Here is a 19,417-nt window from a genome sequence, read left to right on the forward strand (position 1 = left end):
TTTTTTTTTAAATTAAAATAATTGTATTTACTTAGAAGCATTCAGAATGTCAACAAAACAGCTGCAATTTTTGTTTTTGCAAGTGCCGAGCGGTATTCAGTTAACAGAACAGGAATTATTTCGTATAAGTTGCATCAGAGACAACTGAAGATGAAAAAACTACCATCCCCATATATTACTCATTTGTGCTGTGCACCAAGAACCGGCTTTAAATTTCCATGCCAATTTACAGCCCCCATACTGTACCAGGCAAGGTTAGTGATCATTGAAAATACCACCAGGACAGGGCTACCCCAGGCGTCCTCAAACTACGGCCTGCGGGCCACATGCGGGTGTTTTTGCCGTTTTGTTTTTTTACTTCAAAATAAGATATGTGCAGTGTGCATAGGAATTTGTTCATAGTTTTTTTTTTAAACTATAGTCCGGCCCTCCAACGGTCTGAGGGACAGTGAACTGGACCCCTGTTTAAAAAGATTGAGGACCCCTGACTAGACACATTGGGCACTGGCCAGTGTGGCTCAGTGGTTGGAGCTTCAGCCCAGGCACCGAAGATTTTTGGGTTCAAATCCAGTTAAGGACACATAACTGGGTTGCAGGTTCATCCCAGGCCCCTAAATGGGGCACATGTGGGAGGCAAGCAGTGGATGTGTCTCTCTCACATTGATGTTTCTCTTTCCCTCCTTCCTTCCCTTCCACGCTCTCTGAAAAGCAATGGAAAAAATATCCTCAGGTGAGGATTAACAACAATAAATAAATAAATACACATTAAAAAACACACCGTACAGTTTAAAAACATCTTGTACAGCTTACATTTCAGTTTTTTTCTTTAAAAGGAATGAGTTGTGTTCAGGGCTGTTAAATGCTTTATAGACAAGGGGAAAAAAACTGTGCTAGAACCAACTTATTCACCATCATCTTCTTATTCATCTCCTTCCTCCTCATCATCCTCTTCATCTTCCTTGCCTTCCTCCTCTTCCTTCTTTTTCGTGCTTTTTTCAGCCTTGACAGCTCCCTTTTTGGCCACATCAGGCTTTCCTTTAGCTCGGTATGCAGCAATATCCTTTTCATATTTCTCCTTCAGATTAACAGCCTTCTTTTCATAAGGCTGCTTGTCATCTGCAGTAGTGTGATTCCACACCTCTCCCAGCTTCTTTGCAACATCACCAATGGATAGGCCGGGATGCTCTCCTTTGATTTTTGGGTGATATTCAGAACAAAACAAGAAAAAGGCGGAAGGAGGCCTCTTAGATGCTTTGGGATCCTTGAGTTTCTTTTTTGTTTCCCCTAGGAGGGATATAACTTTTTAAATTTCTCTTTCTTAATGACCTTGTCTGCTTTTGCCATGTCTTCAAATTTTTCTCTCTTGTTAGTCTTTCATCTCTCTGAGCACTTCTTAGAAAACTCTGAGAAGTTGACTGAAGCCTCTGGATGCTTCTTCTTATGCTCCTCCCAGCAAGTTTGCACAAAAAATGCATATGCTGACATTTTACCTCTCGGCTTCTAAGGATCTCATTTGCCCATGTTTAATTACTTTTCTTCTGCAAGCACACAGTCACCCAGTGCCCATCTGGCTCGAACTTGCCCCAGCGCTGTCTCTATGGAGCTCAATGTATTCTCTTCCTATCACACTTTGTCATTCTTTGGACTGTAGATGCATCACTCCAATTCTCCGTCTTTGCATGGCCATCTCTTTATAAGGACACCAATTATATTGGACTAGGGGCCTACTCCAGTATGACCTCATCTTAATTAATTACATCTGCAATGACCCTATCCTATATAATAAAAGCCTAATGTGCTAAGTGTCTGGTAGTCTGTTCATCCGTTCAACCAATCAAAGCGTAATATGCTAATGATATGCTAAGGCCACTCAACCGCTCGCTATGACGTGCACTAACCACCAAGGGGCAGATGCTCCAACCAGTAGGTTAGCTTGCTGTTGGGGTCTGGCCGATTGGGACTGAGTGAGATGGGCCAGACACGTCCTGGAGCACTCCCACGTCTCTCCCCGGCTCCGATCTTGCACTGGTGGGGTCCCTCAACCCGAGACCCCTGGGGGGATGTTGGAGAGCCAGTTTCGGCCCAATCCTGCAGGCCAGGCTGAGGGACCCCACTGGTTCACGAATTTGTGCACAGGGCCTCTAGTTTCCAAATAAAGTCACATTCTGAGGTACTGGAGGTTAGGACTTCAGCATGTCTTTTTTTGTGTGTGTGTGTGTGTGGGGGGGGTGTACAATATTTAATCCCATTCACATGGCAAAGCTTTCAGATGACAAGGATTGGAGATCCCAGTGCTTTAGGGCTGCTCAGGGTGACAGCTCAGGAGCTTAGTGTTTACATCTCTCTGCTTGAAGACCCACGCTGCCCAGGATTGTGGCTGTGGCTGGGCTACAGGGAGCGGGAGCTCCGCCTTACGCAGTGATGCTCAGTGTGGAGGAAGGGGTGGAGTTGAGTCGCTGTCAGGGGCGCCATTTTGGGGGCCCTTTTGCAGTCATTCTTCAAGGAAAGAGGCTCCCAGTGTAACGTTCACCCTGGAGCATTTTCCTTCCAGAGCAGCTGGGAAGTAAGGAAGGAATCTACCCAGTTTTTTTGTTGTTGTTTTGTGTTTTCAGTTTTCCTGGATAGTTTTGCTTGACTATTAAAAATAAACCCTCTTGGTAATGTGTGTGATATCCTGAAATTTATAGAAGAGTAAAAGGGGAATTAACAGCTTTAATAAAATTGAGTTTTTCCTTCCAGACACAGGGTATGCTATTCCATTTGCTCAAGACTTCTTTTGTGCCATTCAGTAGTAATTGTTATTTTTTCATGTAGTTCTTGCTTATTACGTGTTTGCTTGATCTTTTATTTCTTTTGTTGTTGTTGTTGTTAATCTTCACCTGAAGATTTTTCTATTGATTTTCGGAAAGAGTGAAAGGGAAAGGGAGAGGAATCGAACCTGTGATCTTTCCAACCTCGGGCTGATGCTCTAACCACTGAGCAACTGGCTAGGGCAATCTTTCATTTCTTTGCTTATTACTGTAACAGGAATAGTTTCTCTCATTCTATTATCTAATCAGTTGTGCTTTGTTTCATAGGAAAGTGTTGATATTTTGCATAATAATCTTGGGTCCAGCCACTTTTCTGAATTTTCTTATTGTTTGCAATAGTTTTCAGTTGAGTCTCTGAGGTTTTCCAGGTTTGCAATGTTATAATTTAATCTCTTCCTTTCTGATGTTTCATATATTTTATTTATGTTGTCAAGTTCCACTGACTAATCCCCTCCCTACACATTAAGTAATAATGGTAATTGTGATAATTATTTTTATAAAATTTTTATTATATACTTTACATTGAGTACTTCAGAAAAGAAAATAATTACAATGATTTCAAAATGCAATCCCTGGATTAAATAAATATCCTTTATAACTATACTCAATATCTAGAAATGTATGGAGACACTAAGTCAGCTAATAAATAATAAAATAACTATGTAAACTAGAAACCTCAGGGATGAGGAACATACATGATCAATTAAGTCACTTTGCCACCATGTATTTTAAAAAACACGATTCACATTTGTTTCAATCACATATACATGTACTCCAAGAGTTAAATTAGACAGCTGATGCTAACAACTTAACACTATGATCTCTGTTACCTTAAAAGATAATTTAATTTAATACAGAGAAAATCAAGAAGAAAATGTCAGGACCCTGGATCAGAAGCTTTCGATACTTGTGGTACTACTCTGATGTTCATGAAGGTTCAAGTAAGGGTAAGAAGAGTGCTTCCTTCCACTGAAAACATGATCAAAGAAATAGATGAGCTAAACACTCTAAACACTAGCTAGTCATCAAGAAGTTACTAATAAAGGACTCATGTTAGTAACTAACCATGTTTAAAAAGCCTTAGCCAATGTTACAAAAACAAAACTTTTAGAGTGATATTTATGAATGCAAGCATAATTGGTGTTTTGCCTTTATACATAATCATCTTTGAAATGCTAAAAGTGAGTTTCAACTGTGGTTTTGAGAAGCTGTTGGTGCACATGGGATGATCTACCGACTTACCTTCTCAAAGTATTCTTTGGAAGCAGATGTGGCTTGATCATAGGAGAATCCAGTGTCCACTTTGTGGAAGTCTCTTGTCTTTTTGATAATAGCCATTCTAATAGGTGTGATGTGATATCTCACTGTAGTTTTGCTTTGCATTTTCCTGATGATCAGTGAGCATCTTTTCAGGTACTTATTAGCTATTTGTATGTCTTCTTTAGGAAAATGTCTATTCAGGTCCTTTGCCCATTTTAAAATTAAATTATTTGTGTTTTTGCTGTTGAGTTGTATGAGTTCCTTATAAAATTTTTTTTTTATTTTTATTAATGGGTATGTGGGGTAGAGAGTGAGAATGTGATGGATGGCACCAGCTGGCCGTCTGGTGTCCTCCAGGTGAGGTCAGTTTTGGGACAGACCAGAGTAACATTTCGTGCTACATGACCACCGGGCAGCACAGCCTCTCTGAACACTCTCAGTTGGGAGCACCCGTCCTTCTCCAGCATGTGGCCGCCTTTGTAATCAGCAGAGAAGACTGCAGGCCTGGGGGCTTTGCCATAACCCAGTCGTAGCAGCTGGAGCAGTTGTTCAGCTCAGATTGGTTCCCAAATTCATCCATCACCTTGAACTGAATAATCCAGCCTTCCCAAGGGATCATCAGCAGCTGCATGACCTTGACCCCACAGTCATAGCTATGCCTGTGAGAAGAGCTTATTTTATCTCTCTCAGTCTGTGACAGAGCAAGACAAAAAATAAGGAGACCAGGCTTGGGGTGTGGGTGCTGACTCAGCCCCAGAGTGGCCAGCAGCAGCAGCAGCAGGGCCACACAGTGATCCCAGGCCACGGCCAAAGCTCCTGCCATCAGAGACCTGGACCCCCCGAGAGCCCTTCCCCGCTCCTTCTACATTTTGGATATTAACCTGTACCAGATATATGGTTTGCAGATATTTTCCTCCATTCCCACAGGTTCTATTTTTAATTTTTTGAGGGAAAACGTATTCCATAGGATGCCTTTTCATTTTGTCAATTGTTTCTTTTGCTGTGCAGAAACTTTTTAGTTTGATGTAGTCCCACTTATCTGTTTTTGCTTTTGTACCATGTGCTTTTGGTGTGATACCCCAAAACATCATTGCCAAGACCAATGTCAAGGAGCTTTTTCTCTCTGTTTTCTTCCAGGAATTTTATGGTTTCAGGTCTTATATCTAAGTCTTTAACCTTGTGAGTGGTGTAAGATAAGGGTCCAATTTCATTCTTTTGCATGTGAATATCCAATTTTCTCAACCACATTTATTGAAGACACTATTTTTTCCCCCATCGGGTATCCTTGGCTCTATTGTTAAATATTAGTTGACCAAATATGCATGGATTTATTTCTGGGCTCTAGTTTCTGTTGCATTGGTCTGTGGTCTGTTTTTATGCCAGTACCATACTATTTTGATGACTATAGCTTTGTAATTTAATTTGAAATATTCTTGAATATGTTTATAAGCTCTGTTGTTTTTATCTTTTCTCATTTAATAATTTATACTTTAGAAAGTCTTTAGTTTTTCTGTGACTCTCTAACTTCTTGAGTTGGGTGCTTAATTCATTTTTTTCACTTTCATATTTATATGTGTAATTATTTAAAGCTATAAAATATTTTTGGTCCCAGTCTTATGTAGTGTCAATTTAAATTTTTTTTCTTATAAATTAATTACTTAAGATTTTTAAAAAATCCATTTGGTAGAGTTTAAAATTTTTTTGTTACTGATTTAAAGTTTTATTACATTATTGGGGCCCAGTGCACGAATTTGTGCACCTTGAAAGGAACTGTGGACTGTGGTGGGCCCCCACCTGGCCCCTCCTGCCGTGGCCCCCCAGTCCCCTCTCTGCCAGCAGCCCCACTCCCACCACCGCTGCCCCTACCCACTGACGGTGCAGAGTGATTGGGGCCAGCGCCAGCAGCGTGTGTGAATGGGGCCAGTGCAGTCAGCAGGTGCAAGCGGCAACTGCTTCCCCAATCGCCCCTCAGGAGCAGGGGGAGGTGGAGAAGCCCTCAGGGCGGTCAGGGCTGGCAGCTGCCACTTGCACCCACTGATGGCACCGAGCGATTGGGACTGGTGCCGGGTCCTGGCAGCGGGTGCAAGCAGGGCTGGCAGTGGCAGCAGGTGTGAGTGCCAGGCAGGACTGAGGCAGGGGGGAGTAAAGAATTTTCAGTAACCATCAAGGGCTCGCCCTGATGACAGCAACTGGCGCCCCACCTTGGTCTGGCGCCCCCACTCACCTGCTCCACCATTTCACCAGGCCAATGCCTGCCATATTCTGCGCTCTGCCGCCTGCTCTGATGCCCACCATGGTTAGCGCACGTCACAGCGACCAGTTGTTCAGTTGTTCCACCATTTGGTCTATTTGCATATTAGGGTTTTATATATATAGATGACAATAGAATATCTTTTATGCTACAGAATTTATTATTTTTCTTTTGGTCCAATAGTCAATTCTGGTGGATAGTCCCTAAGCCCTTGAAAAGATATATTCCTTGTTTTCAAAATAATTGTGTTTAATATATACTGGTATATCAATTAGATCAATCATATCAATTATGTTCCTCAATTATATATTTTTACTTATTGTTTGTCTTGCTCTGTCACAGATTGAGAGAGGTAAAATAAGCTCTTCTCATAATACTATGTATGTCAATTCTTCCTTATTTATTTATTATTATGTTATTAGATATTTGTTAGATCTTTATTGTAAAGTAAATGTTTATTGTTATAAAGTGCCTATACTTTCATTTTAAAATCAGTATTACCAGAATGACAGACTTCAGGTCATGACTTCCCTTGTCCCTCCTTCCTCCTTCCTTTTTCCCCCTCTCCCCTCTCCTCTCTCTCTCTCCCCTCTCCCCGCTCCCCTCTCCCTTCAAATACCTTTGCACATTCTTTATTGTTCAGACTGTCTGAGTCATCTTGCTTTAGGCGTGACTCAATAGTTTGGGGATGATCTGTACTTTTGGCATTTGGCCAGCTCAGGGCAGGAAGTGTTCTGAAGTAGTGCTCACTGGCCTGAGAATTTGTTGGATGGAGGTCTCTTTTTGTTTGATGTTTTATGTTTTTGAAAATATCTTTATTTCTCTTTAATCCCCCACTTCTATTTCCAAAATCTTAGTTATGAAAAATTTCAAACATAGAGAGAAGATGTAAAACAAGGACAACAAACATCTGTAAAGCCTCCACTAGACTCCACAATTGTTAACATCTTTCCATATTTACTTTCTATTTCTATCTCTTTTTATCTCTGCCTAGGCATATCTATCTATTCCTATAGCTAGATTGCTATAATACTTGAAAATAAGTAGTATGCATCATGATACACTACTCCTAAATACTATAGTGTGCATCTGCTAAGACTAATCACAAACCATTATCACATACGAAAACAAACATAGTGGGATCTTTTTAAATTCTGTATGTCATTGCTGGAAGTTCTCCCAGTGGTGTAGAATTACAGGGGGCTTTCTGGAGACAGTAATCCCATCCTGATCATGGCCTCTCAGGAAGATAAGAACAAGGGAGGGTATCAGAACTGGCTATACTATTTGAAGGGCCGTCATGTGGAAGAGTGAGCAGATTTTTCTCTTTGGATCTACAGAGAGGAGCATTTGGAATATACTAGTAAAGAGTGGAAGTTTCAAGGAGACAAATTGAACCAGGAATGTGGCTACGGGCCTAGAATCATCAGTGAGCTCCTGGTCACTGGAAATATCCAGGAAAAATTGGATGGCCCCTTCTCAGGGATGCTGTGGAGAGAAATTGTGTTGAATAGAAAACTGGTCTATAGGACGTTTAAGTCCTTTCCAATAATTTTTAGGGGACAGGGACAAGAAATTCTGGAGAGGCCCAAACTGATCTTTAGGTTACAATCAAATTGTAATGCCCTTGTTCATTTTGTCTACCCAGCAAAGCTGATTGTGTCTATTTCTGTCTTAAGGCTGGATTTGTTATCCCCTTGATATTTATTGGCTGACCATCTCATAGCGTTGGTAGTTCTTAGTAAATCTAGCATATGTTCTTTCTTTTATAAGAAAATACCAGAGAAATTTGCCTTCTTTAAAGAGGAGGCTGGGCTTTTCAATTTGACAGTAGGAGTTAAAACAACAACCACCACAAAACAAAACAAACAAACAAAGATAAATCAGTGAAATACCTTCAAATTCTATGCTTATTCTTTCTTGCCTCAGTTTAAATGTCTGAATGGATCTCTTTTCTTTTTTATTAACTGCAAAATAAAAGGCCTCAAGGGATGTTTCATGGGAAATAAGAGTGGCTTGGACTGAGTTTATATCTTAAGTCAGATATGTGCTTCCTGAGATAAAAAGCAGTAGTAGTTATTTTCAGAAGAACTTCATGAGTTTGTTAAGTAAACTAATGAATGGGTATCACTGACAAGCTTTCCAAAGTGAACATTATATGAAACTGTCTTCTGATAGGAAAGAGTAACAGAGGAGAAACCTTGAGTTTTTGCTATGGGGAGTTCATGCCAATTCTAAAAGAAATTCGAATTCTCACTGTTCCATTGAAACCAATTCAATTTTATGCAAGAAGTGGCTGAATGGAATTATATTTTTAGGAAGCCACTCAATAAAGTGGAAAGCATCAGTAGTTCCTTTTTTTTCTTTTTAAGAAGGCCTGAGATTTGCTTTATTTTATTTTTAAAATATATTTTTATTGATTTCAGAGAGGAAGGGAGAGTGAGCGATAGAAGCATCGATGATGAGAGAGAATCATTGATCAGCTGCCTCCTGCACGCCCCCCACTGGGGATTGAGCCTGCAACCTGGGCATGTGCCCTGACCAGGTATCAAACTGTGACCTCCTGGTTCATAGGTCAACACTCAACCACTGAGCCACATGGCTGGGCAGCATCAGTAGTTCCTGACCCAGTTTGGCTATTAACTGACCCTCTTCTAGTCACATTGCAGCTTCCTAGTCCATGAAATGTTCTGTGTACATTTGCAGACGCATTGAAGGGAAATGAGATAAGGTGATAAAGAAGTTAAGAGTATATAGAATTATACAAATATGAGGTATTGAATTTGCTGCCGCCCTAAGGATATCCCAGGTCTATTGGCTAAAAGTAAGAACTTCCCTATTCCTACTTAGTATAACAAGCTCAGGAGGCCTTATCCCCAGGTAGATAAAATGTAGGGTGAAACTACTGTACACAGACCTGATTTCTAAGCAGGGCTTGGTTGGGTTAGAAACAGATAAGATAGAAGTATTTAATTAATATAAATGTGTTCAGATCTGACATCAAGGACTTGGCAAGTGGTCCCTGGTTAACACTTGATTCTCCCAAATTCTGGAACTACTTCCCATATGGGTCTGGAAGTACCATAACATGTTACATCCAAGGCCTGCTTTTCTATTTTGTCTGCCCCTTCTATTGGTCCTTCCCGCCACCTCTGTCTCTGTCCAGAGATTCTCATGATTCCTGAGAAGGCAGAAAGTAGGTTTTTGCTATTTTACTTGTGTTTGGTCTCACTTAGTTTGGAGCAAGATGTAAGTGAGTACAATACAGGGCATTTCTATGAATAATGTTGGTGATGACAAGTGGAGGGGGACTGATTTTCCCAGTCAAGAGTCAGTTTTTGTGGTGCTTCATTGTTCTTCCCTGTGATGTGCAGTGTTCCAGGCTGGCAGCATGCTGTGAACAAAGAAACTTGTATTCTGTAGTCTCTTTGGCTGTGCTGTGACTTGGCAAGGGCTGAAGGCAAATCATGCACCTGCATAACCTCTTTAGCTTGATGAAGAATGGTATCTCTTCCCTGGTTCTGCTCCCTTCACAGGAAACTCTCCCAGACGACAGCACAAACAAGCCCTAATTAAGTCTTTCCTTGAATCTCCACATTTTCCCCACCAACCTTTTCTTGGGTTTAGATGTGTAATTAAGAGGAAGTGGGAGAAAGTAAGTCAGCTATGAGATGCAGCTGGGAATTGGGAGTACCTAATGGCAAGCAAAGACTAGAACCTCTGCCCTGGTGGCCCTTTGGACAGTTCAAATGGCAAGAGACATGGTAAATTGATGGAGGAATTAAGATGCTTTGGAAGGAAGAGTTAGTTGCAATTATATGAGCACATTTTCTTAGACCTTTTGAGTTTGTGTTTTTGCCTTTTTGTCTCTGAATAAGAGAATTTCAATGTTTCTCAGCCAATATTTAAAGATAATACATGGGAGGTACCTACTGCTTCCCTGGGAAGGCTGTGAACACGCCTTATAATTATGCTAGAGGCCCAGTGCAAGGAATTCGTGCACTCGGGGGAGGCCCTCAGCCCGGATTATGAGAGTGTGCAGGCCAGACTGAGGGACCTCACTGATGCACGATCAGGGTCAGGGAGGGACGCGGGAGGTTGGCCAGCCAGGGAGGGACCGTGGGAGGGCTCCAGGGCATGTCTGGCCAATCTTGCTCAGTCCTGATTGGCTGGACCCCTGCAGCAAGCTAATCTACCGGTTAGAGCGTCTGCCCCCTGGTCCCCTGGTGGTCAGTGCATGTCATAGTGAGCGGTTGAGTGGCCTTAGCATATCATTAGCATGTTATGCTTTGATTGGTTGAATGGCCGACTGGATGACCGGACACTTAGCATATTAGGCTTTTATTATATAGGATACAAAATTTGGGGCTTTATTTGAAAGGAGAGTCTCATATATTTTACAGGGGGTTCAAGACCTACTTTCCCTCCTACCCCCCACCACTGGTATTAAAGAAGGATCTAGAGATACAAATCTGGAAGGACAGCCACATTTGGAAGCCATGAAGAGAGGTTGGAGCCTATAAAAGTTAGAGAGGGATGGAGGTCCAGGCAGCTCCATGAGAGGCAGTAGGTGGTTAAGCATGTGCACTTATATCAGATACATCTGATCTCAGAGTCCAGTGTCACCCTTTATTAACTGTGCCAGCTGTGTGATCTGGGCAATCTACACCATAAGCCACTGTCTTCATTTTTCTCATCTATAATATGGGATGATAGAACATACCTCATAGAATCATTGCAAGGATTAATTAAAGTTATCCATGTAGCATGCCTCCTTGCTTCCCTGTTGATGTGTGTAGTCTATCTCTATGTGCATTTTGAATTGTATGCCTCATTCCAGGCCAAGCATCCTGTGCAGGCCTCAGAAGGCTGAGTTATGTTCTGCTATTTGGTTGGTTTTTTTTCCTGCTCTCTTTAGAAAAGTAAGAGCGTGAGGTGGTGTCCTTGACTGAATGTCCTTTTTCCAGCTCCCCCAGCTGGCCAGCCAGGCTGAGAGCAGCATATTTGCATTTTTCCAAGCAGTGTAGGGAGCAATAAAAGCTAGGAACCTGGAGCCTGGAGCGAAGGGTCTCTCAGGGAAGGAGACCAAATTAGTCCCGGGGTGGGGGCTGGGGGGCAGGGCCTATAGGCTGCAATGCCCCAGGTGGCGGCTGCCTCAGGCAGCCTCAGAAGCCAACTCTGTGGCCTAGTTCCTTTTGTAATTTTCACAATAGACCAGAAGATGGAGCTCTTGACTCTGAAGTCAAGGGCCAGAGGCTCTGACTTGTTTTATGATTGAACTGGAGGGAAATCAGACCCATCAGAGCTCCTGGGAATCCTCTACTTCCTCAATCCTCTCTTTACTCTGCCCCCTCAAGCCCACTCCCACGGCTGGGAGCTGTCTTTCTGGGGAGAGGAAAACGTGGGCATATTTTTCCTTTGGTCACCATCCTTGGCCCCTCCTGAATTACCACGTTGCCAGAGCTAGTCTAACTGACCCCCTGCCCCAGGTTTCCTCCTCTAATTGGCTTGCCCCTAATGGCAGATTTTGGCAATGGTACCACTTATATGGGATATGCTGCATAGAGGCCAAGAACTAGTGGAATCAGACAGACCTGTCCTTGACTCATCTCACAGAAGAAGCTCTCCTCACCTCCCCAGAGAAGCCCTCCCTGAACACCCCATTTAAAGTAGCTCTCCCCAACCCCGTGTCAGTTACTCTCTATCATATGACCCGTTATTTACTTCAAAGAAGCGACCACAACCTGTAATTATCTTGTTCACTCTCTCCCCACTAGATTGTAAGGCTCAAGAGGGAAAGACCCTGTTTTTGTCTTATTGCTGTTTCCCCAACACCCAACACAGGGCTGATTACATAGATTCTTAGTAAATATGTTTGGAATTAATAAATGACTGAATCCCAGCTTAATGACTGCTTAACTTTGAGAAAGCTGCTAAACTTCTCCGAGTCTCAGTTTTCTTACCAGTGAAATGGAGAAATAATGATGTTATGACTATTAAACGACACAATGTATTTACACTATCAAACCGGGTCTTGATGCATGGAGGTGCTCTCTAAGACCACAGTGTTTTACTTTCTATCATGTGAGAAAAATGAAATCAGAACTAATTAGCCAGCTCTCCAAAATTTGGCCATAGCTTTTCTTTACCACATTTTTTTACTTCCTACTGCTCCTCTTTATAACTTTCAACTTTGGTCCAAATCACTGTTACCCTGAATGGGCCACTGCATCTTAAGTCTTTGCCTAAGAGTTAAGATGCTTACTCTCCTTACCTTGGCTTAACTATTTTCAGATTTAGATAAAATCCACGTTCTCTGTGTCATGTTCCTAAAGTGCCCCAAGTCATAAAGATCATATTCTCTTTTGAATTTTTATAATCTTTGTTGTTTTCATTATTCATAGGGTTCTTATTCTATGTTCTATTAGCTTGTCATTATATTAACATACAGTAAATCCTGTTTCCCTGATTAAATTGTAAGCCCCTTGGAGATATGTATTATGTTACATATATTTTTAAATATGTTTTTATTGATTTTTAGAGACAGAGGAAGGGAGAGGGATAGAGAGATAGAAACATTGATGACAGAGAATCATTGATCGGCTGTCTCCTGCAATGCCCTCTACTGGGAATTGAGCCAGCAACCTGGGCTTGTGCCTTGACCTGGAATGGAACTGTGACCTCCTGGTTCATAGGTCAACAACGCTCAACCACTGAGCCATGCTGGCTGGGCTGTATTTTATGTTAGATTTCTCTGCATCTTCTATGCCACTTGGGCCTGTACATAGTAGGTGTTCAAACATATATTTGCTAATTACTTTCTATGTGCCCAGCATTATTTGAAGCTCTGTGAAGTATACAGAAGGGCATAAGAAAAATAGCCATTGCCTTCAAACATGTACAATATTACAGTAAGTTAAAGTCATCATACAAGGCAATTAAATAATCACGGCATGGTAACTGCTAAGAGAAAGGCTTCTTGGAAGAATGGCCTTTGGGATTGACTTTGAGACGTATAGGTCAATGGGACAGAACAGAGAGCCCAGAAATAAGCCCATGCCTTTATGGTCAATTAATATTTGACAAAGGAGGCAAGAACATTAATGGGGTGAAGACAGTCTATTCAATAAGTAGTGGTGGGAAAATTGGACAGATGCAAAAAAACCCTAAACTAGACCACTTTCTTATACCATACTAAAGAATAAACTCAAAATGGATTAAAGACTTAAAAAATGTTAGACTTGAAACTATAAAAATCCTAGAAGAAAACACAGGCAGTAAAATCTCGGACATTTCTTATAGCAATATTTTTTTCTGATATATTGCCTCCGGTGAGGATGTGGAGAAAAGGGAACCCTGGTGCACTGTTGGTGCAGCCCCTGTGGAAAACAGTGTGGAGATTCCTTAAAAAAATTAAGAGCCGCCCTAGCTGGTTTGGCTCAGTGGATAGAGCATCAGCCTGTGGACTGAAGGGTCCCAGGTTCAATTCCAGTCAAGGGCACATGCTCGGGTTGCGGGCTCGATCCCCAGTAGGGGGCATGCAGGAGGCAGCCGATCAATGATTCCGTCTCATCATTGATGTTTCTCTCTCCCTCTCCCTCTCCCTTCCTCTCTGAAATCAATAAAAATATATTAAAAAAAAAAAAAAAAAAAGAATGGACCTGCCTCTGATCCAGCAATTTCACTTCTGGCAATATATCTGAAGAAACCTGAAACACTAATTTGAAAGAGTATACGCACCCATCTGTTCATTGCAGCATTATTTACAACTAGAGGCCCAGTGCATGGGTGGAGGGGACACAGGAGGTTGACCAGCTGGGGGGAGGGTCACCGGTGGTTGAGGCCGCAATCCGCATCAAAGCAACCAGTTTTTCTGGTCGTCCCAGTTGTTCCAGCGTTGTGGTCGCTTGGCTTTTATATCTATATATATAAAAGCCTAATATGCAAAGTGTCCCCTTGGGAGTTCAATCGACCAGGAGTTCGATCACTCCCTATGACATGCACTGATCACCAGGGGGCGGTGTGGAATGAAAGAAGGCCATGGCCAGCAGCCGGCAGCTGGGGAAGGGAGGTCCTGGCTGATAGCTGGCAGCCACTAAGGACCCTACCTGGGCACAAATTTTGTGCACCGGGCCTCTAGTATATAGATAACCAGGATTTGGAAGCAGCCCAAGTGCCCATCAGTAGATCAGTAGATAAAAAAGCTGTGGTACATTTACACAATGGAATAATACACAGCTGTAAAAAAGGAATGGAATCTTACTCTTTTCGAGAGCATAGATGGACCTAGAGAGCATTATGCTAAGTGAAATAAGCCAGTCAGAGAAAGACAAGTACCATGTTATTTCACTCATATGTGGAATCTAAGGAACAAAATAAACTAACAAACACCATAGAAACAGACTAACAAAGACTAGACTGATAGCTGTCAGAGTGGATGGAGTTTGAGGCTGGGTAAAAAAGGTGAAAGGATTAAGCAAAAAACCCCCCAAAACTCGTAGACACAGATAACAGCATGGTGACTGCCAGATGGAAGGAGTGGTGGGGGTAGGTAGAGAAGGGTATGGGGGGATAAATGGTGATGGAAGGAGACTAGACTTGGGGTGGTGAACACACCGTATAATATATAGATGATGTGTTATAGAATTGTACACCTGAAACTATATAATTTTATTAACCAATGTCACCCCAATAAATTCAACTAAAATATATTGACTTTGAAGAAAGGTTAAGAATTTGATGGGAAATGATGAGGTGAATGCCGGAGTCAAAGGACATGTTTAGTGTAGAGAATGATAGAGACTGTGGCAATGAATGTTAAGACTCAGAAACAGGACCAGGAGCTTATAAAGATTAGAAATATGGTTCTGCCTCAGTTATACTGAAGCACAACCTTGTTTCACATTTCAGGGACAGTGCAAGGGGTGGGATGCAGGGTTGAAATTTTAACATGTCCCTGACTATTTATCTTCAGGTGTAGCTTCTGTGGAGACAGGAGAATGATTTGCAACAGTTCTTTTTGTTCTAATGTGACTCACCTACAGCCTGATGTAATAGTACATACAAAGGAAAAGGCCACTTCCCTCCGCTTGGGGACAGAGGATTGGTTGGATGATGGCCAGACTCTCTTTTCCTTAAAACCTGTATCAAATGGAATGTGTTACTCATGATTTTCCAACGTCGCCTTAAATTAATAGTTCTTGTTATTAAGTGATAATTTGCCTTCTTGGAAAAGTTGGAAGCTTTTTTGTGTTATTACTTCAACAACCATCTTTAGTTCAACCCTGTGCTTTTGGCTGCCAACCTGAGACCCAGGGAGGAGACCTAAGTCATAGCGAGGCTGTAGAGGGGACAGGATCACTGCCAGTGTGCTTATCTTTAATGCTTTTAATCTGGCCACTAGCTCAGAGATTAACAAGTATTCTCGTCCTTTTTCCTCATCCTCAATTACTTCCTTCTGCAACCCCCAAGGGACGTTTCCCCAGAATTTAAAAATCATCCAGAGAATAAAATCAGAATAGACAAAAATCAACACTTTCTCACTTTCCCAGGGTGAGGGGCAGCTGCAAATAGAAGAATGAGATTTTCAGTTTCCAACAAGCAGTTGCAAGGACCTTCAAGCCCAGGGGCCCCTGAAGGGAGGGAGGCGGTTTCCACGGCAACCTGGGCTCCTCGGGCTGCCCACCCCCCCCCCTCGCGGTAGCCCTGGGTACCGCCGGCCAGCGTCCTCCCGTGCTCCGCGCCCTGATTGGCTGCACAGGCCGCGCGCTGATTGGCCGCGGCGCTGCCTTGCGGGCCGGTGGCCACGGAGGCGGAGGAGGTTGATGGTTGACCGTTGGCTCCTGAGTAGGGGTCGCCGTTGGGGCGCTTCGCTGAGACCCGACCGGAGGGTACGGGCTGCAGACGCTCGGCCTGGAGCCCGCGGGCGACACCTTGCTCGGCTCCGCCATGCGCGCCGGGAGTAACGAGCCGGACGGCGTCCTCCGCTATCAGGTAGGGCCCGCCTCCCGCCCCTCCCCGGGCTCAGCCTCCTCATCCTCTGTCCACCTTCCCGCCGCTGCCCCGCAGCTGGACTCCGCGGCCACTCCCTGAGGGCGAGGGGAGGCCATCCCGGGACACCAGGGGGCGCTCCGGGAGGCTGGGGACCGGGCAGGGGCTGCGAGAGGGTGACCTTGGGCCGAACCCGGGAGCTGGCGGATCGCCGCCGCATCCCGCGTGCGCCACCGGTGACCTCCGTCCTCCCGGGGTCCTCCCTGTTCGGGGAGAGGCCGGCTGCTGGCCGCGCCGAGTTGAGCAGGAACGTGGGAGAAAGAGTAGCCAGGGGCCAGCCTTTGGTGAAGCGGGTCTCCTCGTTGTGCTATTTCTGGGGGTTTCTGGAAGCGCTGGGAAGACGGGAGGCCGGGACCGAACCCTGGCAGTGTGTCCAGCTTTCTGACTCCCTCCACCTCATTGCGCAGACACCTGACAGGTCCTGGGTGGGCAAGCAGAAATGGGCTGGGGAAGTGTTGAGGAGTCAGGAACAGTGTTTATTTAAGAGAAGGAGGAAACCAGGTTTGAGTAACTGGCAGCCCAACTGTTGGGGTGGCTAATGTAAGGAAAAGCATTGGACAGTGTGGCAGAGTCTGTAGATTCAAATCTCATACAGGCTTGGCGACCTTGAGTGAGTCACTTGCCTCCTTTAGCCTCAGTTCCCCGTCTAGTAAAATGGGAATGATAATATCTGCTTTGGTTTGAGGGCAAAACGAGGTGCTGTTTGTGAAAGGGCTTAGTGAAATAGTGTTTATTGTGAGACAACCAGTAAGCGAGTGGTACCTTACTCAGTTCTCGACTGTCACCACCCCCTTGCCTGTGCGATCAGGTGGCACAGTTACTGCCCTGGAAAGAGGGACTGATTGAAGAGAGGGCCTAGTCTGAAGTGGGAGGCTGAGAAGAGAATGATGGACCTTCTTGGGAAGGATGGTGGGTCTTGGAAACAAGTGCCACCTTGACATCAGGGATGGTTTCTGTAAGGAGCCAGCAAAAACACTGAGTTTGTAGCAAAATGGGTATCAGATGCTGACTCTCTTCTTCCTGTGGTAGTTTGCTACTAGAAGATCTGTAATTCCTTCTTTGTTTGCTCCATCAAGAAGGAACCTTATCTAAGGTTTTGGAAAATCCTTATCTAATCTGTTAAGGCCTATTAAGTGTATTATTCACTTACATTTGGAATACAATGATTAACAAAAATAGCCAATGTTTTTGCTCTTTGGAGCTTCTCATCTAGTGTGTGTGTGTGTGTGTGTGTGTGTGTGTGTGTGTGTGTGTGTGTGTGTGTGTGTGTGTGTTTGGGGATAACCACAAGTAAATGTGTTATTATAAACTGTGATAAGTTCTTTGAAAGAAAGATAGACAAAATATGGACAAAGATCTAAAGAATAAGTGTCTCCTGAGGGAAGAGGGAGCTCAAAGGGTCTTGGAGACGAAAAAAACACCATATGCAAAAGTCCTGTGGCAGAAGGGGGTACATCTGGCTACAAGACCTGAAAGAGGGCTTGTGTGGCTAGAGCCACAGAGAGTAAATGAGGGGAATGGTGTGAGATATACTCTGGTGTCATAATATACAGGGCCATTGTAGCCCACGCTGAGGAAGTTGGTATTTCTCTGAGGAACAAGGGGAAGACACTCTAGAGAGCAAAAGAAGAGAGATAGAGATAGAGATAGAGATAGAGATAGAGAGATAGAGATAGAGAGAGAGAGAGAGAGAGAGAGACAATGAGAGATCAGATTTTCCTATTAAAAAGATTTCTCTTGCCCGGCTGGTATGGCTCAGTGGTTGAGTGTTGAGCCAGGAACCAAGAGGTCACTGGTTCAATTCCTGGTCAGGGCACATGCCTGGGTAGTGGGCTCAGTCCCCAGTAGGGGTTGTGCAGGAGGCAGCCAATTGATGAAGTTTCTCTCTCATTGATGTTTCTATCTCTCTATCCCTCTCCCTTCCTCTCTCTCTGAAAAAATCAATAAAAACATTAAAAAAAAAAGAGATTTCTCTGGCTGCAGTGGGAGAACAGGCTGGAATGAATGTGAGAAGACAGTGTCCTTAATGTGCAGAGTGTGTACAGGTTATATTGTCAAGGTCAGAATAACCCCTAACCTTCTGTTAGTGTTTGTGAGATAGATAATTCCTGAGTGCTTCTGGGATAAGATAGAAAATAATTACCTCCTTTACATCTAGTTCATGAAACTTTCATGCGTGGTAGGATGAGGAGAAGAAAATAAATAGAGTAGGAACAGTAGGACCTCATGAAGGCTGAGTCAGGTGATAGACAAATGGGAACGTGGATGTACTACTAGGGAGGAAAAGAAATGAGTGTGGAAGGAGGAAAGTAAATGGCTGACTTGTGGGAGACACAATCAAGCAACTGAAAATTACCAATTAATCCTCCCAAGTAGGCTGTGAGGAAGTAGGCAAATTGAGGAGATTGTATAACTTGTGTCAACAGAGAGATTCCAGACATCACATCTAAATATCATAAGTCTGTTGTTTTCTCTGGTTTGGACTGTTGCACTAGCCTCTCATGATTCCCTCTGTCTTCTCTCTTGCCATTCTACTTCAAGCCTGGCAGTCAGAGGGAGCTTTTAAAAATACAAATCAGATTATGGCATATCTATCTTGAAACCTTTTAGTGACTTTCCAGTTCATTTTAGAATAAAATCCAAAGTGCTTATCAAGCTTTAACATGATCAAGGCCTTGACCACCCTCTCTGACTGCCTCTCTTCCACTCTCTATGCATCCCTGCACTGGCTTTCTGTTTCTTCGATATGTCAAGCTCCTTCATGCTTCAGGATCTTTGTTCTTGCTGTTCCTTCTGCCTAGGACATTTTTCTACCTAGGCATTCTCATGACTCAAGTGTCAGCTCCCAAAAGTGTCTTTCCTTGACCTTTAACCACAGTCACTCCCTTTCATACAATACTGTTTTGTTTTCTTAATAGCACATATAATTCATCCGAAGTGTTCTTGTTTTGATTTCTTGTTTATTTTCAAATAGAAGTTTCATGAGGGCAGGGACCAGGCACAAAGTATTTTCATCTAGCACAGTGCCAGGTATAATATAGGTTTG

At 43.3% G+C, this 19,417-nt stretch overlaps 1 protein-coding gene and 1 pseudogene across 5 annotated transcripts in view; one reads left to right on the forward strand and one right to left on the reverse strand.

The window, feature by feature from the left end:
• Positions 1-919: 919 nt before the first annotated feature.
• LOC307102407 (high mobility group protein B1-like) lies at positions 920-1,494 on the reverse strand (annotated as a pseudogene). The gene has a single exon. The product of its transcript is annotated as a high mobility group protein B1-like (transcript).
• Positions 1,495-16,093: 14,599 nt separating this feature from the next.
• The window catches only part of SLC4A8 (solute carrier family 4 member 8), an 85,066-nt gene continuing 81,742 nt past the window's right edge, over positions 16,094-19,417 (forward strand). For 3 of the 4 annotated variants that reach the window (XM_079775113.1, XM_079775115.1, XM_079775116.1), the window contains exon 1: positions 16,094-16,314. In XM_079775113.1, coding sequence (XP_079631239.1) covers positions 16,270-16,314 — 45 coding nt within the window. In that variant the 5' untranslated portion in view covers positions 16,094-16,269. The remainder of the gene's footprint in view (positions 16,315-19,417) is intronic. The other variant, XM_079775112.1, reaches the window with a different exon arrangement.

Source organism: Cnephaeus nilssonii, assembly GCF_951640355.1.
Source record: "Cnephaeus nilssonii genome assembly, chromosome: 6".
NCBI lineage: Eukaryota > Metazoa > Chordata > Mammalia > Chiroptera > Vespertilionidae > Cnephaeus > Cnephaeus nilssonii.